Source organism: Brienomyrus brachyistius, chromosome 5 (assembly GCF_023856365.1).
Source record: "Brienomyrus brachyistius isolate T26 chromosome 5, BBRACH_0.4, whole genome shotgun sequence".
In the NCBI taxonomy this organism is placed as follows: Eukaryota; Metazoa; Chordata; class Actinopteri; order Osteoglossiformes; family Mormyridae; genus Brienomyrus; species Brienomyrus brachyistius.
Window position 1 is genome coordinate 28,717,393 of NC_064537.1, and position 27,074 is coordinate 28,744,466.

General features: G+C 50.7%; 1 protein-coding gene across 1 annotated transcript; it reads left to right on the forward strand.

The window, feature by feature from the left end:
• The first annotated feature begins 1,822 nt into the window (after positions 1-1,822).
• On the forward strand, positions 1,823-25,048 carry LOC125742366 (probable helicase with zinc finger domain). The gene is made up of 38 exons (XM_049014282.1): positions 1,823-2,102; positions 2,216-2,252; positions 2,582-2,706; positions 2,881-2,934; positions 3,353-3,398; positions 3,615-3,696; positions 4,016-4,202; positions 4,493-4,600; positions 4,673-4,958; positions 5,118-5,388; positions 7,124-7,568; positions 8,217-8,344; positions 8,426-8,599; positions 8,807-8,887; positions 8,958-9,118; positions 9,348-9,466; positions 9,666-9,811; positions 10,023-10,161; positions 12,067-12,250; positions 12,605-12,857; positions 12,943-13,132; positions 13,187-13,214; positions 13,269-13,460; positions 13,597-13,788; positions 13,925-14,116; positions 14,253-14,444; positions 14,581-14,690; positions 14,799-14,936; positions 15,616-15,687; positions 16,010-16,070; positions 16,589-16,746; positions 16,817-16,988; positions 17,421-17,488; positions 17,628-17,853; positions 18,169-18,382; positions 20,805-21,135; positions 23,054-23,225; positions 24,836-25,048. Exons 1-38 carry the CDS (start codon positions 1,896-1,898, stop codon positions 24,955-24,957), a joined length of 6,063 nt encoding a protein of 2,020 aa, XP_048870239.1. The 5' UTR covers positions 1,823-1,895; the 3' UTR covers positions 24,958-25,048.
• Positions 25,049-27,074: the final 2,026 nt, after the last annotated feature.

Consider the following 27,074-nt stretch of genomic DNA (forward strand, 5'->3'; position numbering starts at 1 on the left):
AATACAAATACATCTTAAAATTAGACATTCAGGTTTGACTGACTCACCCGATAATGCGAGGTTAGCCATTGATATGTGCAATTTCGCCTCTCGGAGTAGTCTAGCTAGTTTTTGTCATCTCTTTGACTTTCAAAAATACAAACAGTGCAGCATCAATGCGCACACCGGAGAATCACACATATGTCTGCACACCACCTTTCAACTGCAGGTTGTGAAAGTAGCAATGTAAAACACAGAATTTTGGTCAGGGTGGGGTATCATTTTCCATAACAAAATAGACAACTGACAGTAAAGAGATACGGGCTTCTACGTCTGAACTGCTGACAAGTGATATGATGATTTAATGCCTTGACTGACTCATGTTGACAGTCTGATCAGAGAGCCCCTCCCTCCAGTGCAAAGAGCCTTCATTAGGCCAGTGTGATGCTCTGGAAGACCCAGGCTTCAGCTTGGATGTTGGATGGCCTTGTTATTACTTTTCACAGAACTTGCACAGAAGTGGTTCACGATCTGTCCCACGATCTGCTATGAGGGGGCGACCAGCAGCAAGCAGGCCGGCTGAAACAGTGGCTTCCTCACTGCCAGCTGCAAGACGTCCAATGGGCACATGACTGGCAGCCAATAATTACACCAGCCAGAGGGCAGGAAAATCTTCCCTCAACCAGTTTAAACTCATACTAGGGAAAAGGTGAGGATATATAAAATGTAAGACAGTTTCTGTTTCGGCTTTTATGCTGGCTAGTGACATTTCCCAATTTCTCACTCTAGCACTCTAGTCTCCAATGACCAGGCACATAACGTGTTTGTCCATCTTGTCCATTGAGAGTCAGCAAGTAGCCTAAATGCATGTCTTTGGACTATAGGAGAAAACCATGTGACCTGAGGAGAACATGCATAACCCACAGCCTTAAAATGGAAGCAGGATTTAAACCTTCAACTGTGAAGGTGTGAGGCAACAGTACAGGGCAATCAAATATATTTGAGCTAAAGTTTAAATACGTCAATATTAATCTAGCAAATACACACTTTCACCCAATTACGCTACATTATCTATAAATATTGACACTATGCATGTAATTAAATAAGAAAGAAGCATAGCCCGCTAGCTTCCGGTTCACCTGCCTGTAACCCAAACAGTTGCGTCGTTCACAGTGACGTCACACCAAAACGGCGAGATTTTAATTATCTGGCGCGAGGCCCAAACACAAGCGGGCGATACTGAAATTGGAGGTGGGTGATGTGATGTGATGTGTCTCATTATTTGGAAGCGTTTTTTTTTTTACGCCAAACCGATATCCTGTCGAATAGGTAAAGAGTGTATTCATGTAGGTGCATTTATCAGTCACAATACATCTTGTTTATAGTTTGCATAATAATAATACAAACGCTGTTAGACACATGTTTAGAAATGGTGCTATTTTTCCCCATCGCCCTTCATGCGCATATCCCACAGCAAGGAATGCGCGTGCACCTGAGAATCATGTAGGGATCTGCATGTTCAATCTGTCTGAAATAGCGTGATTAACAGACTGTGTTCATATTCAGCATTCAGTACAAGTTAAACATTGATTTTGCTAATAATTGTAAAGTAAAAAAATAAAAACATACGACGAGCCATCTCCAATGTATCATGTTTATGTTTACTTTAAAACATGTTTTTGTCACCTGTATTATATATTACTGTGTACCTGAGATGCAGGTTTATATGCGGGATCACAGGCTTTATGTAGGATGACCATACGTCCTCCTCCTTCGGACCTGAAATGACGGGGATTTCGCTTTGTTTCTCGATGATATTTGCTTGATGACAGCTCCGGTGTCATCTTTTTTTGTAAAGCAGAATATGGTCACCCTACTTTTGCGCGCGTCTCCAGGAAATATTACACTGGCGAGGAATGGGTGAGAGGAAGCCCGATGACTTATGTGCCAAGGCATGCCAGCACCTCAGCAGGCAGGAGTACCAGCTAGCTCTGCAGTGCTGTGATGAGATCCTAGCCGGCTTGCCTAGTCCATCCAGCGCCCCCTGCTGCTCCTCCTCCGCCACTGATCACAGTGTCCGACTGCAAGTCTTGCTTTACCGTGTCTATGCACTTGTGCAGCTGGTAGATTCTTTTTTTCTTTTTACTTTTTATTCGTATATCTGTCATTGGGTTCATATTGTATACTGAAGCGGGTTATTCTAACGTTTAAAATATGAGAATCTTTTTATTTGCAGAAAAAATTCACTGAAGCTGAAGAGGATAGCAGCAGTGGTAAGATGTGATTTAATGTTAAAACTATTATTTGTTACAACTGAATTACTGCATTTAAAGGTTGCATTGTTGCTAGTAATACCAGAGATTATACTGTGTGTTTACACCTTTAGGAAGAACAACCTTGATATATGATCTGTTTCCATTTTAATAGCAGGCACCTATAATATATATAAATAATATCTCTCTCTCTCTGTGTGTGTGTGTGTGTGTGTGGTGTTAAAGGTCCCGGGTTTGGAGTTTGGTTACTTTTAAATAATCGCTGTGGGAGTGTAAGTCGCATATTATCCCCGGTGTTCTCCATGATAACAGGATACTCTCCTGTGCAGTGATGTGTCTTCAGCGGGAGCTGAGAGGTGACACCCTCAAGGAGCTCCTGGTCTCCATACTGGCAGACAGCAGCCTCAGGGGGATGTGCCAGGCGCTGTTCAGCTGTCAGTCTGCAGAGCACATGGTAAGATGATGTCGCTAATTCAGCGGCCGACTGGAAGTGGTGATGCACAACCATAAGTAAAAGAGGCAATTTAACTAAACCCTGTTCAACAAAATAAAAAAGCCTCACATTTGGAAATATGTGTACAAATCCTACATAAAACTTCAGCAAATTTTTTTTTTTGGTCACACTCAGAATGAAGATATGAAATATTTTGGACAGTTGCTGCTTCTGTTGACAGAATCACAGGTACTCATTTAATCTCCAGAGCGTTCTATATGTAGTAAGTGTATTAGTGTTTTTCATACAGTTCCACAATTTTTATGAATGAAATATTCTCGATAAGCACGCCCAGAACAGGTCTAAAACAACAAAATTATATATTCACAGTGGAACCGATGAAAAGGTTCTCTTGTATCGGCATTCAGACTGAGACTTTTTTTTTGTTTATACATTTAAAGTTCCCTAAGCAAGTGGAGGGAGGATAACCCTTTATTTAGCTTGAAAGTTCATTGAAAAATGGCATCAGAGAAATGGCTTTACTCAGCAATGGATCTAACCTCAACTGCATTTGGATTAGGGAGTTTGGGTTTGTACCTTGTATGGTTTTTGGGTGCTACGGCGAGCTGTCTGCATAACTGCTGTTGTTCCTCTTCCAAACTTGCAGGCTTCCTGTACAGCTGCTGGAGGTTCAGTCGAGACTGGAGGGGAAGGTTTGTTCTTCGTCTTCTGCCGCGTCCTGCCATTTCGGGCCTGACTGTTTCAGCCTGTGAAGGAATGTGACTTTGTGCTTCCAGACTGGGCGCTTTTGAATTTTCTTTTTAATCTTAGTGCCAACTTTCAGAGTAATAAAACACCTGTGCTGTCAGTTGGGAGAGTGGAGGAGCTCATAAAATACAAACCCGCTGAAATGCTGTCTCTCCTCAAAGGCACTCCGGTTGAGCGACAGTGGCGGTTTCGGGATCCTCCCCGAGGGATCTTGGGCCTCGATGAGTATACCCTGTGTTTCAGGTGCAGGTCTTAAGAAGGCGAGGTTATGGCCTGAGATTCATACAGGTCCCCGGACACAAAGGTGGTTGGGGTATGGTGTTGACGGGGGGAGGGGGGTGAGCTGATGATGTGTGGCTGGCGGCTTTGGGTGATTGTGATGATAAGGTTGCCAGTTCAAATACTGGAGAATGATTTCACTGCTGGGCCCTCAAGGCCCGGTTACTCCAAGGTGAAATCAACTGCTAAATAAATAAAAGGTAATGGGATATAATAGAAGTCCAGTGTAAATGTGAAACGGACACCCAGCTGTGGTTTGTGGGGTCTCTGTCTGCGTGTGCAGGTTCCTGCGGGGTGGGGGCTGCCCCCTGGGGGAGTTCTGCGTCTCTGCGCACTCTCACGCCGAGCTGCAAGAGTGGAGGGAGAGATTGGTGCGCCGACACTTACGGGAACCACGCGCTGGCGCCACCCCCTCCTACAGCGAGCAGCTGCTCGAGAAGTGGACAGGCAGCCCGTCGCCCCATGCTGTGGTTAGAGCTGCCCCCCCCCGACGCTCTCCGCGCGATCAGAACCGCTGCAGATGGCCCACCCTGTGTAACGTGTACCCGCACATTACATAATTATTCGTTTGGGCCCCCCCACATTTAGCATAAAATATTAGTTTTATGCCAGTGTCCCCCTCCCCCGTATTCCTCCCCTAACGATTCTAAGAATAAGTCCTTGGTCATTGTGCCCCTTGCTGCTTAGATGGCTGGTATTCCACGGAAGCAGGTCTTTAGTTACTACGCCCCCCCCCCCCCATGCTTTTTCTCTTGCCTAGGTGGTGCCCTCACTGCCGGGGGTAACTGTCACCTGCGTACCAGACCTGCGGCAGGTCGTCCGGGAGAAGAACAGGTCCCTCTGCTGGATGCTTCAGCTGCATTGCGATGTAGGCCGGGGGGGTGGGGGGGGTCACGGGGCCGGTGTTTAAATGCTAACCTTTATATTACTTCCCCCCCAGCCCCCGCGAGTGCTGCGCTGCGTGGCCCTGCTTGGCGAGCTCCACCGGCCCCTCTTCTCCATCTCAGAGGTAGCCGCCCTCACTGCCTCCGGCCCCCGGCCTTACCCTCTGGGACCGGAACCGTGGGAGTGGACTGGGCCGGGCTGTGGGGCCGAGCGGATCTACCAGCTCAAGCTGCGGTTCAGCACCCACGCCTACGGCAACTTCCAGCAGGCCGTGGCGCTGGACTTGGGCTCCGAGCCGGTACTCCTCCAAACTGTCAGGGTGGAGCAGGCACCTCCTGCAGGTAGCTTACCGGTGCTCTGCACCTGGGGCTGTCCACCGACCTTCAATCAAACCTCACTTGAAAAATGCCATTCAAAGCACATTCTGATTTTAATTCAGATATAATTTCTGTATGATTCCTAATAATCTGGATGTTTTGTGATACGTTCCTGTCTTGCAGACATGGAGCTGGAGCCACCATGCCCCCCACAGAGGGGGTCCTTGATGCGCTGGGACGTGGGCTGCAAGCAGGTGACGGTGGTGGCCTTCCTGCCCTGTGATCTGCCCCCCCTGGATCGGTCCATTCTGCAGTCATACCGGATCCCCGCGGCCGCCGATCAGCTGTTCACACGCTCCGTGCTGGACTGCAAAGTCACACCGCAGAACTACCACGCACGCCTGCATGACCTGCTGTACATCGAGGAGAACGCCCAGTACCGCCTGCTTTGCGGGTGGGCCGCTGCCGTCGCTGGGGTCATTGGGTTAACAGGGTCATGGGGTCAGGCCCAGGACTATGGCATGTTTCTCAATACCAAGAATGCAAAGATAATACTTACGGTCTTACGGTCTTGCCTCCCAAGAATGAGTTTGGGGTGCAGTGAATCATGGGATTGGTCCGATGTATCCTTGATATTTGGGGCAGTGCAAGAACAATATTTGTGGATTTTTACCATCCTCTGGACTTCTGATCTTAGTTTTGTAACCGTTCTTTGGTAATGGAGGATGATGTAAAACGTGTTCACAATAACGCAAATTCGGTAAAGTACACATATTGAGAAACACCCCAAGACTTTCTGCCTTGTGTTTGCTGATGTTTATTCTAGCCTTCAGGGTCCAGATACTGTTCAATAATTTATTACAATAATAATAATAATTTATTTAACAGACACTTTTGTTCGTAGCGATCTACAAGTGAGGTAGCTAATACAGTCAGAAGTATCCAACTGTCAAGGAACCAACTTAGGGTCAAGTGCAGCCAGACTGAGCTTCAAACTAGTGAGCAGTTACAAGTGTAAGTAGCATCAGAGCAGGAACTATAAAAGATTACAAAACATGTATGATGTAGGAACCTCACATCAGAAGAAGTCAGGCAGACCAAGAGGACTGGGGTTCTGCTAGACAACTGCAAAATACAAGAGTGTCCAGCACTGGCAAGAGGCCATAACCGGGGGATAACTGGCCAAGACGCAGCAGGTCAGTGGGCTGGTGAACTTGTCAGGATTTTTCCAGAATTGATGGATCCTGAGGCATTTCTTGAAGGTTGAGATACAGGTCAGCTACATGCAGTAGTCCCTCTTTGTACCGCACTTAATTGAGTGTAATGGGTCCTGTTTTTAGAGGCTCAAAGCTTTAATCGAAGACTCTAATGAAGCTGTAGACTCAGTCCACCCACCACACACTGTCAGGACAGACGATACAGCCCATGGTACAGGTTTGTTCCCCAAAGTACAAACAACATTGATATACCCCCAATGGTACAAAAATGTTCCCCAGAGTCCATTTCTGTACCTTAAATTAGGCTAAAGAGTACATTGATCTACAGCTAGGGTACAGTTGGCAAACCTTTGAGGGTACAGCCGCAGTGCAGGTAAACCTGTCTATGGTATCCGGTCCAGTGTGGGCACCCTTCTTGTTGTAATGTGTCTGGGCGCTCATCATTTTTGGATCGTTACGCACAACGAAATGAATCAATATATTTCTTGACATGCACAGAACCTAAATTCACACGCAAGTGTTCAGCATAGAAAACATTCTGCTAATTGTGGCTGTGAGTTTGTTACGGCTAATCCTGCTTGCAGTTTGTCACAACTGGCAGTTACCAAACTCAAATATGGCATTTAACACACTTTTGTGGAATTTCAGGCTAAATAGTGGCTAAAATGAGACTGTATGGGAATTTGTCACTATGGGCAGGCCTGTACGACCGTCCTCGATAGTAGAGGACATGGGATTTAGACATTTATTTTTACACTGTGCGACTAAGCATCTCTCTTAGGGTTTGTTATGCAAAAATGTCTTTTGTATGGTTTACATCTATTCCTATGTTAATTAATTAGTTACTAAAAGGAAGTGAAGGTTTTAAATATTTGTCATATTTTTGACTGTGACCACTATATCATATGACTCTGAATCAGAGATGCAGGGAATCTGATGAATTTTTTTTGTTGCTCATATCGCCCCCTGCAGGTTTAACCTCCAAACATGCCTGCGCTTGATGACTGAGCCTTCCGCACCCGGACTGCGGGGGGAATACGGGCCCCTTCTGGCTGGCCAGCTCTTTGCTCTGCTGAGCCTGCGTGAGACCGGGACTGAGCCGGACAGTTCTGTGGGGCGGCTGGTGCGCGAGTCAGTGAGCAGCATGCTCCTGTCGGCTGAGTCTGTTACAGCGGGCCGGGAGCGCGTGTACGAGGCACGGGTGGAGGCGTGCTCCCCGGAGGACATGTGCCTGCGGCTGTCTGAGGAGTGCTGCCGTGACCTGAGGCTACAAGCAGGCGCACACCTGCAGGTCCGCCACAGTCACACTTCCCATCCGGACCCTCCATTCCGGCTGTCCATCTTCCTGCCAACTGCCCAGCGCGGAGCTGGGGGAGCCTCTTCGCGGCAGCCGAAGACACAGGGCAGGAGACTCACAGTGGGCAGGGAACAGGATAGCAGTCTGGCACAGGACACACACACACACACACACACACACACACACGTGCTTGTGCACAATATGGCCGCTTTAGAGAATACATGTCCCATGTGACACGGGGAGAACATGCAAACTCCACACATGCACAGCATGGAACGTGGGATTTGAACCCCGAACCATGGCAGTGTGACTGTGCCACCCACTGAGTCCTGTGCCATGTATTAATCAAACTGCCACAATATAGTAGATGTGTAAAAGGACATAACAGTCACTGTCTGTTTCCTTTCAATGCTTAATTTCCCCAGTGGGGCACAACATCTGCTGCGTTCAAAGCTCAGCCTCGACCTATGAGCACAGAGGCTCCACAGAGGCCCGTGTGTCTGTTCGCACATGTCTCAGTGATTTTTGAATGATCTGAACCTGTACCTGAACAGATTAATTGATTAATAAATTACAAATCGAATTAAGGACTTCTCGGCCAGACTGAAAGCAGTGCAAACTATTTCTACTGGCTCATTTTGCATTACATGTGTATTTCTGGGTTTCTAAATAGCCTCTATACCTTTTAACGTTTCATTGACTCATTGGCTAGATTAAGGTCACCCGCTTTTGCTTAACCCGCTCGCATGTCTGCATCCTTGCCACAAGGTGGAGCTGCAGTTCCAGCTGAACAGGTTGCCACTGTGTGAGATGCACTACGCTGTCGACGCACTCCGTGACTGCACCCTGCTCTTCCCACAGCCCCCCTTTCCCGAGTTGCCCCTCCGCCCCGAGAGGTACCCCCTGTGGGCCGATTACTCGGTCGGTGTTCTGGCGCGCCGCTCCCGGCCTGACCTCCATCTTTGACCGCATTTCAGTGTTGACGGTTGGGACTCCCGGCTCAGCAAGCGGCAGAGGGATGCCCTCTGGGCAATCGTGTCGGCTCCCTCTCTGCCGCTGCCCCCCATCTTACTGTGTGGCCCCCCGGCTTCCGGAAAGACCTTTGTCCTGCTCAAGGCCGTCGTGCTCCTGCTGAAGGAGGATACCAGTCGGTGTGTGTCCGGAGCTTGTGGCATGGACCACGGTGGGATGCCCTCTGGGGGTGCCCCGGGTATCCTCAGCCATGTGTTCCTGTCTGCTACATCCTACACGACCTTAAGATTGGGTCATGACCCCTCAAAGCACTGCTGGTCCTTTGCTGTGTCTTATGCCGGCTTCGTAAACCCTAACTTACATTCTGCTCCCTCCTGGGCATCCAGGGTGCTGCTGTGCACGCGGTCGGAGGTGGAGGCGGATTCCCTGGTTGCTGCGCTCGCTCTCGCTCAGGGCTGCCTGCTCAGGTAACGATGGGGCAAGCGACCACGCGTCTCCCTCCTGTGCTGGAGAGCCTCATCTCACACGCACCCACAGGCTGTGGGACCGACGTCAGGGTTCGAGGCCGACGAAGACGCCCCCCCAGTGTGCCGGAGCGGAGGCCTCGGCCCCAGGAATGGAGGAGGTTAGGAAGTCCCGGCTGGTGGTCAGCACAGTCCGTCAGGCCAAGCAGCTCATCCACCTGGGACTTGACTCTGGTAGGTGGAGCCTCCAGCCTGTTTATTAACTAAACCTTTGGGTTCGTAGTCGACCGCATTTAGTATGTTTTACCGCATATGGCCAGTAGGTGGCAAACGCAGATTCATTCTTTACAGTTCATGGCAATTTATATTCGCTTGCTTCCTCGTGCATTTGGCTTCACCGCTGTGAATATGCGCCTTTACGGAGGCTGCGCTGCAGCCGCTGATTTCTGCTGCCTTCTGTCAGGCTTCTTCACACACATCCTGGTGGACGACGCCTCCTCCATAGTGGAGTGCGAGGCCCTGATGGCGCTGTCTCTGGCGAGCCACTCCACCCGGGTGGTGCTGGCAGGGGATCCCCATCAGGTGGGGGTGCCCATTTGTGACATGTGCATATGGACGATGTGTCTGTTTACATTCCTGGGCCTCTTGTCTTCCCATAAGAAATCCTTCTGTCTTCCTGCCAAGCTGTTTACATAGCCACTGCTTCTCCTTTTTTCGTGCTTCACATAGTAAACACGCAACGGAGGGCTCTGACTGCCTGCTCCCTTTCTGCGGCTTTCAGCCCCCCCCCTTGACGCACAGCGAGTTTGCCTGTGAGCGTGATTTGCAGCGCCCCCTGCTGGAGCGGCTGTGTAAGCTGTATCCCCCTGACTGTGGCTGCATGGTATGGCTGATGGAGCAGTACCGCACTCAGCGGCACATTGTCGGGTGGGTGGCATCCTCCTGGGTACGAAGGACGAGCTATAGATGCTTCCGGAATACTTCTGTTGATGACGATTGCAGTCTGCTTGTATCGTGTCTGACCCGGGATTGTCTACGATGCTGGGTTTACGCTTCCAAGAAATGGATTTGCAAAGTTGTCATTTTTCCTTTGCGAATGTTTTTGTGATTGACACTGCAACGTTCCCTCTCTCTCTAGCCTGGTCTCTGAGGTGTTCTATGGGGGCCAGCTGAAGGCAGCCAGCAAGCAGCCTGTACATAAAGACTTCTTCCCCCTGTCTTTCTTTGTGGCCTGGGGGGCGGAAAAAAGCTCTTGCGGTTACTACAATCAGGCTGAGGTGAGCAGGGATACTCCGGGGCCACACCGGTCATATTTAGCCCACGCCCACCCATCATGGGCCACACACATCATATGCCACACCCATCATGTTTAGGCCACGCCTACCCATAATGTGCCACACACATCATTTGCCACACTCATCATCTTTAGGTCACGCCCCCTCTCATGTGCCAAACACATCATTTGCCACACCCATCATCTTTAGGCCATGCCCACTCATGTTCCACACACATCATTTGCCACACCCATCATCTTTAGGCCACGCCCACTCAGCATGTGCCCCACCCGTAACACATCCTGCAAATGTTACAAAGTGTATACCTACGCTGTGAAATGTTTCTAATCTAAAACATTACTGTCATTATTGGTGATATTTGAGTCACATCTTACATACAGTAATTTTAAACTTCATGAATGTGATGATGCTGACTGGGGCTGTGGCCTGACACGGTCCCTCCCGTTTGAGTCTCTCTTTTACCTCTTTCACACCGAGCCCCGGCCAGAGCTGCTGCTGCCGCTGGTGTTCGGCCAGAGGTGGAGCTCACATCAGCCCCACCAAAAACCGTCAGGCATTCACACTGCACTTGGTTCTGAAAGGGTATAACTGTAACATCAGTGTGTGTGTCACTGTGGGAAGGTTCCTGCTTCAGAAATGAAGACACAAATGAAGGACTGTACGAGATGCAACGAACACAAGACTTTTTTTGAATTTACTGCAAATGCTTACATTATTTTTAGCTTTATTTGTTATTGTTCCTGGGTTTAACCCAACATAGTTCACTCAGAAATGCATGTGTGTCCCGCGAGTCATTATTTGTACATCTGCCAATGACATATTCCTGCACTTAAGCGGTCCAACATGAACTACCGTTTGTGTGTTCCAGTTAAAAAGCAGGTTGCAATCGGCGATGCGTTTGTGGATGAACTGCGAGTCATGCATGCGAATATGCAGGGATGCACGTAACTGTCATGCATGTATGAATTCACCTTTAAAAGCGATACATGTGGCAATCGATTTGTAGTAACAGCGCAAATGCACATAAAATAAGTACATGTTTGCGTTGCTATGACCAGAAATTATGCCAAGAAATTTTTACCTTTATACCACAAATGAAGTGGGAATTGGCATATAAATCTTGTCAAATCAGTGCAAATGCACATGTAGAAGTACAGTACACTGAAGGAAGTACTGCGCATTATGCATTAATGGACTACTTTACTAGGGAGATTGAGGACAAGAAAAAACTAAAACATTTTGGCAAACTTTTATTTTACAAATATACAAATGAAAAAGAAATACATAAATCTTTCACGCGGAATAAATAACTATAAAAAGTGATGCTCCTGTCCATCTGCATTCTCTTCCCCTGTGTTAAAACCAGCACACGAAAGACAGGATAAGTACATTATACTTAAATTACTGACATTTCAAGCAAGACAGTGGGCGAGTTGTTTTCATTGCTACAACAAAGCCGATGGCAGTATGTTATGTATCACTGGCTGCTGCCCAGAAGACAAAGTCTAAGTGAAGCTTATTAATTAGTTAAGTTCATAGTAATTTTACAAATAAACAGAACAATACCAACTTACCTGACCCTCAAAGCAGTGGCGGAGATCAGTGCTCCAGTCACCTAGCAGGTCTCTCTCCAAACACGGATTTGTTTTTAAGGCAGCCGGCACCATTTTTATTTAGATCTCTTTTCGACTTCCTGTAATTTTTTTTTTCATTTTTTAAAAATCTTATTCAAGACTTGTTCCGTTATTCTGCTAACCCCTGCCTTCTCCAATTCACCACGCATTGCTTCATAAATGTTTGCTTTCCACTCCGATGCACAGCACGGGCACCAGTTCTAGTGTGTAAGGGCTATCTGTCTCCCCCCCCCCCCCTCCCCCGTGGCTGCAGGTGATGGAAGTGGCTGATCAACTGGAGATCCTATGTAAGAAGTGGCCGGTGTCCTGGGGAAAGCTGGACGAGAGCAGTGTGGGGGTGTTGACGCCGTACCCGGCTCAGGCCGTGCAGCTGCGCTCTGAGGCGCGTCGACGTGGCTTAAACTGCGTCACCGTGCACACGCTGCTCGCCCCGGCTGGTCAGCACCCGCTCTTTCTCGCCTTCCTGTTGTCTTGGCCCCATGGCCGCTCGACACTTCGGCGTGAGCAGTGGGTGATGGTGAGGGTGGAGCCTGGGGCCCATATGCGTTGAAGGTTTTGGTGCTGTTTGGAATCTGTCCTCCTATTGTGGACACAAACCATGCGTTTCTTTGGGGACCCCTTGGTTTTGAGGGCCCCCTGTTGGCTGCATATTGTCACTACACAATGCTACCTCTCTTCTCCTCGGTCTTTCACATAACCCCCACCCCCACGGCTGGCTTTGCCTCCCTCATTTGACCCCACCTTTATGCCTGTCCCTCGTCCCCCCGTCCCCCTGTGTTTTCCTGCTGTAGCACCGCCCTTCCGCGTGCTGTTCCTCAGCACAGTGAGGACGCGGGCTTCCTGCAGGCAGGGGGCCCCTGGTAGGGGGGTGCCCGGTGGAGCCTGGCCCAGGGGCTCTCTCCTGGAGGCTGAGGAGACAATGGAGGATCGGGAGCTGGGCTTTCTCTCATCCCCGCGGACCCTGCACTTTGCCATGCTGCGCGCTCAGTCCCTGCTGGCTGTCGTGGGAGACCCTGTGGCCCTCTGCACCGTCGGCAAGTGCAGGTGTGTCCCCATGGTGTCTTCTCCACTCAGCGAGTGCCAGCGAAGGCATCCCAGCTGCTTCCTTTTCATCACAGCTTTCACACAGGAGGATCTGGGAGCACTTCTTGCGCCGGTGTGCCTCGGAGGGAAGCCTGCAGGGGGCCTTGCTGTCGGAAGTGCTTGAGCGGATAGATGCTATTGAAGCGAGCCGTGCATGTGTCCTCAACCCCCTGGCCCCAGAGTTTGTTCCTCGCATGCCCCCTCGAAGGACCCCCGTCCAGTCTCCCTGCACCATGGTACGTCCTCAACCCCCTGGCCCCAGAGTTTGTTCCTCTCATGCCCCCTCGAAGGACCCCCGTCCAGTCTCCCTGCACCATGGTACGTCCTCAACCCCCTGGCCCCAGAGTTTGTTCCTCTCATGCCCCCTCGAAGGACCCCCGTCCAGTCTCCCTGCACCATGGTACGTCCTCAACCCCCTGGCCCCAGAGTTTGTTCCTCTCATGCCCCCTCGAAGGACCCCCGTCCAGTCTCCCTGCACCATGGTATGTCCTCAACCCCCTGGCCCCAGAGTTTGTTCCTCGCATGCCCCCTCGAAGGACCCCAGTCCAGTCTCCCTGCACCATGGTACGTCCTCAACCCCCTGGCCCTAGTGTTTGTTCCTCTCATGCCCCCTCGAAGGACCCCCGTCCAGTCTCCCTGCACCATGGTACGTCCTCAACCCCCTGGCCCCAGAGTTTGTTCCTTGCGTGCCCCCTCGAAGGACCCCCGTCCAGTCTCCCTGCACCATGGTACGTCCTCAACCCCCTGGCCCCAGAGTTTGGTCCTTGCGTGCCCCCTCGAAGGACCCCCGTCCAGTCTCCCTGCACCATGGTACGTCCTCAACCCCCTGGCCCCAGAGTTTGTTCCTTGCGTGCCCCCTCGAAGGACCCCCGTCCAGTCTCCCTGCACCATGGTACGTCCTCAACCCCCTGGCCCCAGAGTTTGTTCCTTGCGTGCCCCTTCGAAGGACCCCCGTCCAGTCTCCCTGCACCATGGTACGTCCTCAACCCCCTGGCCCCAGAGTTTGTTCCTCTCATGCCCCCTCGAAGGACCCCCGTCCAGTCTCCCTGCACCATGGTACGTCCTCAACCCCCTGGCCCCAGAGTTTGTTCCTTGCGTGCCCCCTCAAAGGACCCCCGTCCAGTCTCCCTGCACCATGGTACGTCCTCAACCCCCTGGCCCCAGAGTTTGTTCCTTGCGTGCCCCCTCAAAGGACCCCCGTCCAGTCTCCCTGCACCATGGTACGTCCTCAACCCCCTGGCCCCAGAGTTTGTTCCTTGCGTGCCCCCTCGAAGGACCCCCGTCCAGTCTCCCTGCACCATGGTACGTCCTTAACCCCCTGGCCCCAGTGTTTGTTCCTCTCGTGCCCCCTCAAAGGACCCCCGTCCAGTCTCCCTGCACCATGGTACGTCCTCAACCCCCTGGCCCCAGAGTTTGTTCCTTGCGTGCCCCCTAGAAGGACCCCCGTCCAGTCTCCCTGCACCATGGTACGTCCTCAACCCCCTGGCCCCAGAGTTTGTTCCTTGCGTGCCCCCTCGAAGGACCCCCATCCAGTCTCCCTGCACCATGGTACGTCCTCAACCCCCTGGCCCCAGAGTTTGTTCCTTGCGTGCCCCCTCAAAGGACCCCCGTCCAGTCTCCCTGCACCATGGTACGTCCTCAACCCCCTGGCCCCAGAGTTTGTTCCTTGCGTGCCCCCTCAAAGGACCCCCGTCCAGTCTCCCTGCACCATGGTACGTCCTCAACCCCCTGGCCCCAGAGTTTGTTCCTTGCGTGCCCCCTCAAAGGACCCCCGTCCAGTCTCCCTGCACCATGGTACGTCCTCAACCCCCTGGCCCCAGAGTTTGTTCCTTGCGTGCCCCCTCAAAGGACCCCCGTCCAGTCTCCCTGCACCATGGTATGTCCTCAACCCCCTGGCCCCAGAGTTTGTTCCTTGCGTTCCCCTTCGAAGGACCCCCGTCCAGTCTCCCTGCACCATGGTACGTCCTCAACCCCCTGGCCCCAGAGTTTGTTCCTTGCGTTCCCCATCGAAGGACCCCCGTCCAGTCTCCCTGCACCATGGTACGTCCTCAACCCCCTGGCCCCAGAGTTTGTTCCTTGCGCTCCCCCTCGAAGGACCCCAGTCCAGTCGTCCTGTATCTTGCACCTTCCTTAACTACGCCTGCTACTGTCATAGTGCCAAGAAGGCAACCTTTGGTCACATGATGGCTTGAACCTGGAGTGCTCTGTTACGTTTTAATTGGATGAGGTGACTGGGAATGAGATCAGACTGGGGGAGTGTAGACTTCTTAGGCTGAGTTTGCTGGTGATGTTTGAGGAGTTTATTTTGCATAGGAAATATATCTCATGTGATGTGTGGTGTGTGTTTTTTTTTTTTTTAGGATTTACATAAAAAGCTAAGAGCTGATGTCACCGTGCTGTTATGGAGAGATTTAAATTAGTGATCCCATTGGCTCTTAAGAGTAGCCCCCACACAGATGTGTGTAAACCCCCTCCCAGCTTAGCCCCACCCTGCCCTCTGAAAGCAGCCCAATCAGGCAGACTTTATTTAAGCGGCTCTCTGTTTCCCCTCTTGCTGCCTGTTCACGCTCTGTGAAGTGTGGCTGACTGGTGATGTCGCAGCCCCGTGAGGCCGCTCGACCGCCCGCCTGGAGCCCCCCCCCCCATATTTGTTTGCTCGGCCATGTCGAGCTGACATCCCCAGGGACCATAACCTTCATCCCCCTGTTTGTGAACTCAGATACGGATCCGCTTCAGCGGCCAGAGCACTCACAAACATGGCCTGCCCCCCCCATGGGAATTGCAGCGCATGGTGCTTGTGCCGGTTCTCTCTGGTCTTTATGTGTACTGGTTTGTGAAACATGACTGGGAGGGGGACTGGGGAATGATCACATGTTTGTTTTCATTGTAACAGCTGCTTGGATGATTCCTTCCATGTTCCTGGCCCCCTTATCCCTGTTCAGTGTGTGACCCAGCCACCCTCAGTGCATCCTAAAGACATTTTTCCCCTTCCAGTGCGGCAAACCTCTCAGATAAGATGCTCTGGGAATGCGTCCCCTTTGCGGATTCATCTCTTTACCTGGGTTCTGTGGATGGGTATCCCTGTGATTCCCGCTCTTCTCCTTTCCCCCAAGGTGAAGCGCCCCCCCCGCTGGCACCCGAAGCTGCCCTCCCCCTCTCCCAGGGGTCGCTACGGTAAGCCCGGGTCCCTGCTTCTGGGGCTCGTCATGGCCCACCGTGGGGGAGCCTTCAGCCTGCATTTTCTGCTCTTCACGGGGGCCCATTGATCCGAATGGTGCTGATGTGGGCCTCCGGACCACCCCGTGACCCCCACTGAAACGGAGTAAGGGGGTAAAAAAATATCCTGGCTGCTCTCAGATACCTCTTGCTACGTGAAGGTGGCATCTGGGATAACAGGACCACGCATAACAAGTCATTTTGGCTTTAAGATGTTTTAAATAATTAGGGTATGGGCACACAGGGGCACCTTGTGGCTCCTCTTTTAATTCGTGTCTTTCACTGGACCTGATGGGTTCACCTGGCATACTCTCCCCCCACCATGGACCACCTGGCCAACCATGGACCCCATCCCACCCTCCAACGGACCTCGGACTGATACCTTCCCCAGGGCACGATTACACGGGCCCCCCACATTTGAATACCGGGCTGTTTCGCAGGTGTTTGGTGTCAGGCTCAGCTCTTCTCCGTCTTAGGCTCCATGGCTCCCCCTGCTGGTCCCCCCTACCTCCTGCCACTGACCTCTGGCCGCCATTGTACCTACGGCAGGAGTCTGGGTGCGACAGGGCACCTAGACTCCCTGAAAAGGAGCATCCCCTACAGCAGCGGCCTGCCGCCACCTTTCCCTTTGTCGGTGAGTGTGACGTCACCCTCGTGGCGCCCCGTCATGTGATAGACGGTGTGTGACGGCTGTGTCCCCTCAGGTGTCTCGTCCCGTCGACCCACGAGCCCTTGCTGGCCAGGCGGTCATCGCATACAACCTCGGCCTCTTGAGGAGCCCCAGAGCTCCCCCTGCTGCTCTCCCCCAGTTCCTGCACTCCTCCCCCATGCTGTGCAGAAACTCCGTGGATGATGTTCCCAATTGTGCCAGGGCGGGTGAGTCCTTAATATGACACACGTAGCTGCACGTGTATCTTGGTACCGTGGTTCACAGGAGACGTCATGGAGTCGGTAGGTCGAGGTTTGACTTCTCTCTCCAGTAGCGCATTGGTTCCAGTAAATTACCTGCTTGAGGCTGTTTAATATCCAGATGGAAGAGACCATTTACAAGGTTACTCATGAGCATCTGTTCTAGACCTTTGTGTTAGCCTGTTAAAAATGAGCATCTGACCTCGTGTTTATGTACATGGTTATGTGCTGATTTTATGCCGTTTTATGGACTCTATTGCGCAGTAATGCTGTTAGACCCTATTATTCTGTCTGTTGTGATGTCTTGGGAAGGCAGTGAGGCTGGTATCAACCACTAGTGTCTCAGAATTGCCTGTTTTACACGTAGCATTGCATAATGTGTCTGCCTTTGATTTTCAGGATGCAGTGACTGGCACACAGCTCTGGGGGCACTGCAGCTGTGGGGAGAAGCAGAGAACTGCAAGCAGGTGGGAGCCTGAGTTGCTACGTCGAGACCACGCACATCCCTGCTCCGACCCTCTGATCTACAGCCCCCCCCCCCCCCCCAACCCCCCGGCATCTCTCCTTTCTCTGTCCTGTCTCTAACCGCAGTGCCTCTCCCATCAGGCCCGCACAGACAGCACCTTCAATCCTCGCTGGAGCTGCCCCCCATCGCCTCCTCATGTCTGCCGAAGCTCCACCCCCAAGTCCTATGGGTCTCAGCCCCCATTTAGCCCGGAGAACTCCCCCATATCCTTCAACCACTCCCGCTTCGGGCTTGCCGGGAGGAGTCTGTCTGTCGGGCCGTGGCACTCGCTCTGTTCTTCGCCCTCGGCGTGGGACGTTGGCCATGGTATGGAAGCTGGCTGGCAGATGCTACCGAGGGTCGAGGAAGATGATCTCATCAATCAGCACTTGGCAGTGCTCCTTATGTTTGCAGTTTAGTGTTTACTGATTTGGCTGATAGTTTCATCCTAGGTGAAAGGCCCTTAACATTTTGGTGATTCAGTAACATGTTATGGCAGCTTGATAGTGGTGAGAATGCAAACTCGGAGCATGCTTTTGGCAATGACCAAAAAAAAAATGAGTTTTGAACCCTAATTTTTTTTACTGTATGCCTGTTTTTCTTGTGTTGGGTGTGATGAGTGAATTCTGTTTCCTCTCATAGCGAACGTGAGGGACAGTGTGAGGGGCCCCCAAGGGGGCACGCTAAAGTACCCCCAGAGGTCTGATGGCCTGGGCAGTGAGCTCCATTCTCCGCCTTTTCATGACATGCATGCCTCCCTTGACGGGCAGTGGGGCGCCCCCCCGGTCCCATCACACAGCAAGCCCATTAGCCCCCTGACCCAGAGCAATCTGGGTAGCCTGGCTGCTCTGGAGAGGTAAGTCTGTCCTGAAATGTCCCTAGTCTGTAAATCATACTGAAAATCATTTGTTTAACAGCTCTAAGCGCACCTTGAGATTGTGTAGTATTATCTTCTTAACATGGAAAGAGATGGAGTGCTGTGACGACCTGGCCCACAATCCCCTGACATAAACCCTACAGAGCTGGTTTGGGATGAGTTGGATCAAAAATTAAGAGCAAGGTAGCTAACTTGTGCCCAGAACTCATGGAAACTCCTTCTGGACTGTTGGAGAAGCATCCCAGGTGGCTACATCTGGAAGCTGGTTGAAGGAATGCCAGGAGTCTGCAATGCTGTCATAGAAGCAAAAGAGAGATAATTTGAAGAGTCTAAGACTTGAGAAAAAATTGAGATGTTGAACAGTTGTCTTGGTCATTGTTGTATTTGATGTGTATTACTTCCTGGCCTAAAGACCTTTTGCTATATGGTGATTTAATATAGCTAAAATGGAGACAAATGCATTAAAAGCAGGTGTGTCCGTCTTTTGACTGGTGCTATATTAACATTCCGGATAATGGATGAGTATGTAGTGCTCCAAACCCATTTGATGACCATGTACGTTCTGCAAAAATGTCACAGACTGGTAAAAGTTGGCAATGGGTTGGGAAGCCCTGGTTTAAAACAGGATCAAGCAGGTATTCTCAAACGTTTGGTAGCTTATAACACATTTTCCTTGAGGAAATTCAATTACTTAAGTGTTTCAGTCATATTATATAAATATTATATATTATATAAAACATGCATATTCCCACTACTTCTCTGCTCTTGCTGCCTGTCCCAGGTACCTCGGGGTATAAGAGAGCGGGTACCCGTCCATCACCTGGTCCGGTGAAAAACAGATAGCCACAATAAAAAGAGTATAATATGAAATTATACGGTGCAGATCCTGGTTGAACTCTGCATCACTGAAATCCTGGTTATTTTTAGATCCACATATGGTTAATGTTCACTTTTTTGCAGTTTAATTTGAGTGATTTTGACTTTCTTGAAAGCTGCGTGTGAATCGCAGATGGAAACCTGGCTGGCTGAACTCAGGCCTGTCACCTCTTTGAAGTGCTTCAGTGTCACAGTGTCATCTATAAAGTAGGTTTACCGCATTTCGAAAGGGGGTGCGGGGGCAAGGACATCTGCCTTTTAAATATTTAGCACAATATGGCTGTCGTTAAATTTTGTGACAATGCTCAGACTGTAGTCGAACTGCTGTGGTGACCAACAGGCAAATTAATGAATTTGTTAAGCAACGGGAATGACGCAGACAGGCAAAATGGGCACTCCCAGGACGGGAGTGGTTTATGAACACTGGGACGCCTTCGACCGTGCGGGGTGGATGTTTCAGACAGCGCTGCAATCTGGAGATCCTTACAGGTGGTCGCATGGGGCGGGGAAGCCGGGGGGAGGGGGGCCTTCAGCAACAGCATTTCCACCTACAATCTTCTCACCCTGTGTGCCCTTGCTGGGTGTTGGGCCTGTAGGCAGAGGGGCCCCATGGCGACCCAGCAGGGGGCTGGAAGATAGCAGCTGGGGCCCGGTACTGGCCCATGGGGAACACCTGGGCTGCCAATCCGGTGCAGTTGGAGCTTCTCCATCCTGCCACGCCTTTTTTATCCTTTAATTTTTTTTCATGTCGTGCCTAAGAGACTCGAAGAGAAGTAAATGCCTGTTGAAGTAGCGTAAAGGTTATTTTATTATCGTGCCTGTGTTTTTTGAAATGACGTGATTATACACTACACCGTAACCTTTTCATAGCAGGTGTTCCATTTAGTACAGATGAAGAGCAAAGCTCTTCTCGGACAGGTGTCTCTGCAGGACTGAGCTCAGATGCCCTCAGGGCTCCTCCTGAACCTGGTTCCGCTGTATGAATGGGAATAGGTTTAATACATTTTCAAATTATAAATGTGACTTGCATACCATCCAGGATGTGCTCTATGTTTCCTGGAAAAAAGGTACAGAGTAGCTGTGTGCTAGTACAGGATATGTGGTGGTTGATGGATGGATGGATGGATGGATAGATGGATATATCTGTGTATTTACTGCAAGGATAGCCACACCTGATTGTGATGAATGCTGATTGGTGGATCGACCACAAGCCAGATGATCATGTGATTAAGTGTGAGAGGTAGCTGAACCTCATTCATCCAGGGCCCATGTGGAGACCCAGGCAGCTTCCTTGGAATGTGAGGGTCTTGAGTAATGTCCTTCTGTAAAAGTCTTTTCTCTGGGCCTTTTCTCCAGCAGAAAAGGCACCTGGATATGGGAAATATGAGTGATTTGAAAAGATCTAACATTGTATATCGGTAGAGAAAATGAGAGAAACCTTTATTTGTGTCCGTAATGTTCTTCTGTTTGTTCCTCTGGTTTTGCCAAGGCAGCTTTGAGCCAGATGGTTTTTGATGTTTTCCAGCTTGGAGAACCCGGCACCATGGGGCGACATTAGGGGCTCTGGAGCACACAACAATGTTTTCTCCTGGAAGAACCTGCTTCAGCAACCCACACATCCTCCACAGAACCCTATGGTGCCACCCAGCATAAACACAAAAGCCTCCCTCCACCCCTACCGCATGGGACCCTGTCCTTCCCTTTCTCTATCTCCCTGCTGCCCCCTGCTGGAAGCAGACATCATATCCTCACAGTTCGACCTGGCTTGCACTTTCCAGAATGTTCCTCCAGAGCAGCAGTCCTGGACCCCTGCAGACCCCTACTCCAGCATTAGGCCCCAGCACCCTGGGCACATGGTAAGGCCTCCTCCTCTTCTGGAACATCCAGAGCAGTGGAACTACTTGTACAAAAAAATTCATCTGGGGAACTACCAAGTCTCTATGGCCATGTTCTCCAGCCAGGTTCTTGGGGGGCCTCCAGGCAGACCACATTTTTGCTTGTACCAGGAGCTGGGAAGAAGCAAAAATGCGGACTATCTGGGGATCCCTGAGGACCAGCTTGCGAAACACTGCTTTACAGTATCGCTAGTAGATTTTACCAGGCAAGATGGCATTCCCCTCGGTTTAATTACATTTTTTTTGTGTATGATCCTGGGGGGAGATTACGTGTTGGGTTCTGCTATCGACCTGTTGCCAACCTCTGGTCTAGAGGCAGGCTGTGTTGGTACAGGCTTTAGGGCAGTGATTCTCAAACTCGGTCCTCGGGACCCACTGCCCTGCTTGTCTTCCAGCTATCCCTGCCCTACACACTGCTGATTACCTGGATCAGGTGTGTTCAGTAAATCAGAAGCTGAAAGACAGCTAGGACTTGTGTGTGGGGCAGGGATAGCTGGACAACAAGCAGGGCAGTGGGGCCTGAGGACCGAGTTTGAGAACCACCGCTTTAGGGGAAGGAGAGGGGGTCATAGAGGACTAGGCCGTGTGCGACAATTATAGCACATCAGACCCGGTTCTGCTTCTAGCCCGAGCAAGCGGTACTTCCTTTACTCAGCTGTTCAGTGGGAGGTTGCGTACAGGTGCTCGTCAAGCTCTTCAGGCAGACAGCACGTTCTCCAGCCTGACAGCAACATCACTGTCATCTTTTTAAGGCTCTCTTAAGGTGGGGGGGGGGGGTAATTTAGCATGATTGAGTTCTTAGCCCCATTGGGCAGCCTGCATGCTGTAAGTGAATCTGCTTTAATTGAGCGCTCTGACTGTAAATTTGGGACTCCAGTCGGCTGGGACGGGCTGTTGACAACTCGTATCCAGGGGGGGCAGGAGTGTTCCGGGGCGCCTTAGGATTCGCCCCATCACCCTTTGCTATCCTCCTTTCGCTTTCCCTTGCTGTCCAGCCAGAGCTCTGTCTGTGCCACATATCGATGCCATTTCCCTAAAGCACATCTCACTTCTGTAACTTCTTCCGTGTCACGCGACGTGTTATTTTGCATGTTTATGGCAAATGCGTTTTTGTTCTGTCGCTCTCCGCTCACACAGCCCCCGATGCCCCCATCCCCAACCCAGCCACAGCCTTGCTGTTATCTGTTTACCCCCATTGAATGTGGTGCTTTCTTGGCCCTTATCTCCGCCGGGGCTGCCCCCCCCCTGGCCAGGCGCGCGTGAAATTCATTTCGGCTTCGCTCATGAATAGCAACTCAGTGTCTTAACTCGCACCCGGGGACGCCTCTGTGTCCCACCTACCCCCACGCTGCCATCCATGAGTGAGATGGATAAATAAAGGCGGGGGGGGGGGGGGGGTATGTAAATGAGGAGGGGGGTGGGAGATGTTCTGCCCCAGGGCCGAAGCAGTGATTGTCGGAGTTGAGTCCGCCTGTGCTGGTGTGTTTCTGAGTGAAACTTGCAGGAGTACCACATTGGCTTTTAGCCCGATTACGCGATTCAGCCAGACGAACAGGCGGGTACGTTCTGCTTGGTGGGAGTCGGTGTGTGGAGGCACTGCAGTGTGTGGCACAGCCGGTTTGGATGCTATGTCTGTAATCAGAATGTCGTCGGTTCAAGTCCCGTGGTCGACAGAGTATCTTCTAAATAAATAAAAATGTAAATGTAAAACATACTGCCAGTCCACTAGCCTAGGGAAGCACGACCAGCATGTGATCTGTGTGAGGGAAACTTAAGCCTTTATTTTGATGGTGACGGGGTCACATGACACTGACGGCAGTGCTCATTCTTTACTGCTTCCATACAAGGCCGTAAATTTGACCTCTGCCTGCCCCCCCAGCAGGAAGGTGGACGCAGGCTTTACCAGCGCTGTTCCACCCGCCTTCACCCCCCAGGGGGGTCCCACCAGTCTCAGAGCAGCCTTCACTCTGCTTCTGAGGACAGCATCTCACTGAGTCTCTGCTCAGCTTGGGAGGAGAGGATGGGGGAGAGAGCAGCTGTGTCCTCCCCAGGTAGGTGGGGGGATGGGGGGGGTTGTGTGTGTGTGTGTGTGTGTGTGTGTGTGTGTGTGTGTGTGTGTGTGTGTGTGTGTGTGTGTGTGTGTGTGGCCTCCCTCAGTAGGTCAGGGGGGTGTCCTTCCCAGCTGGGGGGGGGGGGATCCTCCAATCCTCCCAAGGTAGGTCATGGCTATTGACCCTTGTTAGTAGGACATGGTGTAGCTGAAGCTAGAGGACCCCTCCTAGGCTGATTTCCGCTGTCCACCCAGAATTCCCTGGCCTCAGCTTGTGAATGTTTGTGGACTCCATTTTAGGTATGATAGTCAGGATTACTGTCCCCAATTTCCATATGTGTGTGTCTGTGTGTGTGTGTGTATGTGTGTGTGTGTGTGTGTGTGTGTGTGTGTGTGTGTGTGTGTGTGCTGGATGAGTCATCAAAGCCTGTGTAAACATGTGTCAACATTTCCCTACACCTCGCATTACACATTTAGTAAAAGCTTCCAATTGCCAACGTTTAATGGTTCATTCTGAAAATAGCATGACATTGGTATCATCAGCGAGACGACCATAAAGTGCATTATGGTCTGTTGTCGTCTGGCAGGGCGGAAAGTAGCAGAATTGGTGGAGTGGGTTAGTGGGGGGGGGGGGTCGGTGGACCTTCCCCTTTCTGGAGTCTCCAGCCTTTAGAGGTTAGACAAAGCGAAGCGTTTCAGAGTGATGAAGCATTTAAACCAATTGCTTAGGAAAAGGTCCACTGCTTGGAACCCATTTCCCAGTTAGCAAGGGTGTTACTGTGTGGCGATTGGGTTTTTGGAATATTATGTTTCCTGTTCCTTTAAGCCCATGGGACCCCCAGCAAGATTAAAAAGGGAGAAACACCATAACGATATCCAGTAATGCGAAAGGCAGTCAGTGGCCTGAAGACTGTCGCTGACCCTAAATCCCAGAGCATCCCTGCACACCAATCAGTGATCTTTCTCAGGTTTGTCATTAGGACCTTGGACCTCTCACCCTCTCCCAAGCTGAGGTGTCCCTCTGTATTACACTCGGGGATGTGCGAGGCGGAGCCTGCTTTTGGGCAGTGGACACACCCACAACTCCCAACTGCAAATCCTGTATCATTATTGAGCAGCAATACCAGTATCTCTTAGGCTGGGGACAGGAGACCTATTGATTTTTAGAGCGTGACTGCCTGTAAGCCCTAATCTCTCCGACATGCTGCATTTCCAGCTTTTCTGGCTTCCTGATGGACTAGACAGATTGCTCTCATTCATCCCCCTTGTCAGAGCTCATTACCTACAGCGAATTAGTTTGTCTGCTATCTTTGGGTGAGGGTACCCTACAGGTCCGGGGGTGGGAATTTGCATGCTTGTGCTGATTTTAAGAACTTGTGACTAGAGATGCGATTATTATTGATACTGGTGGGTTTGGGTTTTACTGGTGAGGAATTAGGAGGGTCTAGAGGCTGCAGGCTGGAAATTCCAACATTCCCTTTAAAAGGTGAAGCTTAAGGGGGGGGCGTGCTGTGTTTTCCTGCCTTGTCTGCATGACATGTCAGCCTCCCCCACCCCAAAACTTCACCACTCCGCTCTCTCACCTCCTGCATCTGGTCTGCCTTCCTGAAGACCTAGGAGATGTGTGTTCCCAGGAGGTACCTCTGCAGATGGCCTCCAAGACGACCGGCGTCCCCAACGCCCTGGGGGAGGGTGACAAAGGTGACAGCGCCTACCACTCCAACGTCCAATGAGCTTGGCGGGCGCTGCTCTGAGCTGGTGGGGAGGGGGGGTTATTTTCTACACTGCCCCCATATGTTTGACGTAAATGCACTTGTTTTTTTTTTTTTGCCTTAATGATTAATATGGTCTCACTGCTAATGGAATATATGATGATAACTTTGTTAGAGATGTTTTTTTCATGGAGAGATTTTGAATTTTTTGTAAATCGGGGGGGTTATTTTTCTAAGTGGTGGGTGGGCATTTATTTTTAATGAAAAGGTGTTTGTTTTCCATGTGTTTGTTCTGGCATCTCAGTGTAGAGGGTCACCTGTGTAATTTGGATTATCCTCATCATTAAGTCTGTCCTTCACACAGCACAATCCTCCCCATAGCCTGTTCATCATTTACCTGCAGACAATGTGATCATTATCAAATTCTGATTCTCCCATTTGAATTGTGAGCCCTGTTATATGGAGTTTTTTTTTAACACTTTGTGTGCTGTATTTTACTTTGACTACTTCTTACCTTGTGTAAAATGTTATTTAAAAATACACAAAATGTATTTAGTTTCATACAGAAGTTACTGAACATGCGGATGTAAGAATTTGCACATATCCTTAATACGCTTTGATGCTTTTGTTTTCCAAAGTCAGTTTTATTCATTTATTTGAAATTTTTATCGCTTTTGTTGACTTGGACAAATGGTTTTGGGAATAATGACTGATTTTTTTTTTTTTTTTTTTTTTTTGCTATCGTTTGACTTCTGTTGATTAATGGTCACCAAAGTAAAATGCAACAAGTAAAGGTTTTTGGTGAACAGAGATAAGTCTATTTGATTTATTTGTTTAATGGTGGACCTGCAGTGTACTATAAAGGAGGCGTTCCCACTGCAGGAGGGAAGGGGGAATGAAATGTGCTTCATAAGGAGAACAGAGAGGGCTTGAAAGTGAGGTCCGTCTGAAGCAGAAATGCAGGTATCCTGTGTATTGGGTGTCATTTTTTGAGGATACATTGGGCTTCTTGTTCTGTTGTAGCAGAGGGTCACCCGTCTCAGGGCCAGATGCGGAAGGAGTGAATAAATGAGTAAAGGATGTTTTCAGGTAGTAGAAGGGCCCTTGTCTGTAGCAGATGTGTCCAGCTGTTGCCGACTGAATTCTTTCTGGCTGATGTTTCTGGCTGACGTTGTGTCTCTCTGGCCAGCTGAGGTTGTGTCTGCCTGCCTGCTGACTGGCTGAGGTTGTGTCTGCCTGCCTGCTGCCTGGCTGAGGTTGTGTCTGCCTGCCTGCTGGCTGATATTTTCTGGCTGAGGTTGTGTCTGCCTGCCTGCTGGCTGGCTGAGGTTGTGTCTGCCTGCCTGCTGGCTGGCTGAGGTTGTGCCTGCCTGCCTGCCTGGCTGGCTGGCTGGCTGAGGTTGTGTCTGCCTGCCTGCCTGGCTGGCTGGCTGGCTGAGGTTGTGTCTGCCTGCCTGCCTGGCTGGCTGGCTGGCTGAGGTTGTGTCTGCCTGCCTGCCTGGCTGGCTGGCTGGCTGAGGTTGTGTCTGCCTGCCTGCCTGGCTGGCTGGCTGGCTGAGGTTGTGTCTGCCTGGCTGGCTGGCTGGCTTATGTTTTCTGGCTGAGGTTGTGCCTGCCTGCCTGCCTCACTGAGGTTGTGTCTGCCTGCCTGCCTGGCTGTTGTTTCCTGGCTGAGAGTGTGTCTGCCTGCCTGCCTCACTGAGGTTGTGTCTGCCTGCCTGCCTGCCTTGCTGAGGTTGTCTGCCTACCTGCCTCACTGAGGTTGTGTCTGCCTGCCTGCCTGCCTGCCTGCCTGCCTGCCTGCCTGCCTGCCTTGCTGAGGTTGTCTGCCTGCCTGCCTCACTGAGGTTGTGTCTGCCTGCCTGCCTGCCTGCCTGCCTGCCTTGCTGAGGTTGTCTGCCTGTCTGCCTCGCTGAGGTTGTGCCTGGCTGGCATCATGAAATACAACAGTATTAAACCATACCTCACCAGAGACTCCCATGCTGTGGAACATAAGCATGCCCACATCAGTCTAGCAACACAGAAAACATTACTAATCATAGAGAGGCTAACTTTATTGTTCTCTTCAAATACATTTTTCTTATTGCATAATATGATACTACTGACTTGGTAATAGGACAAAATGGCTTTCACATCTA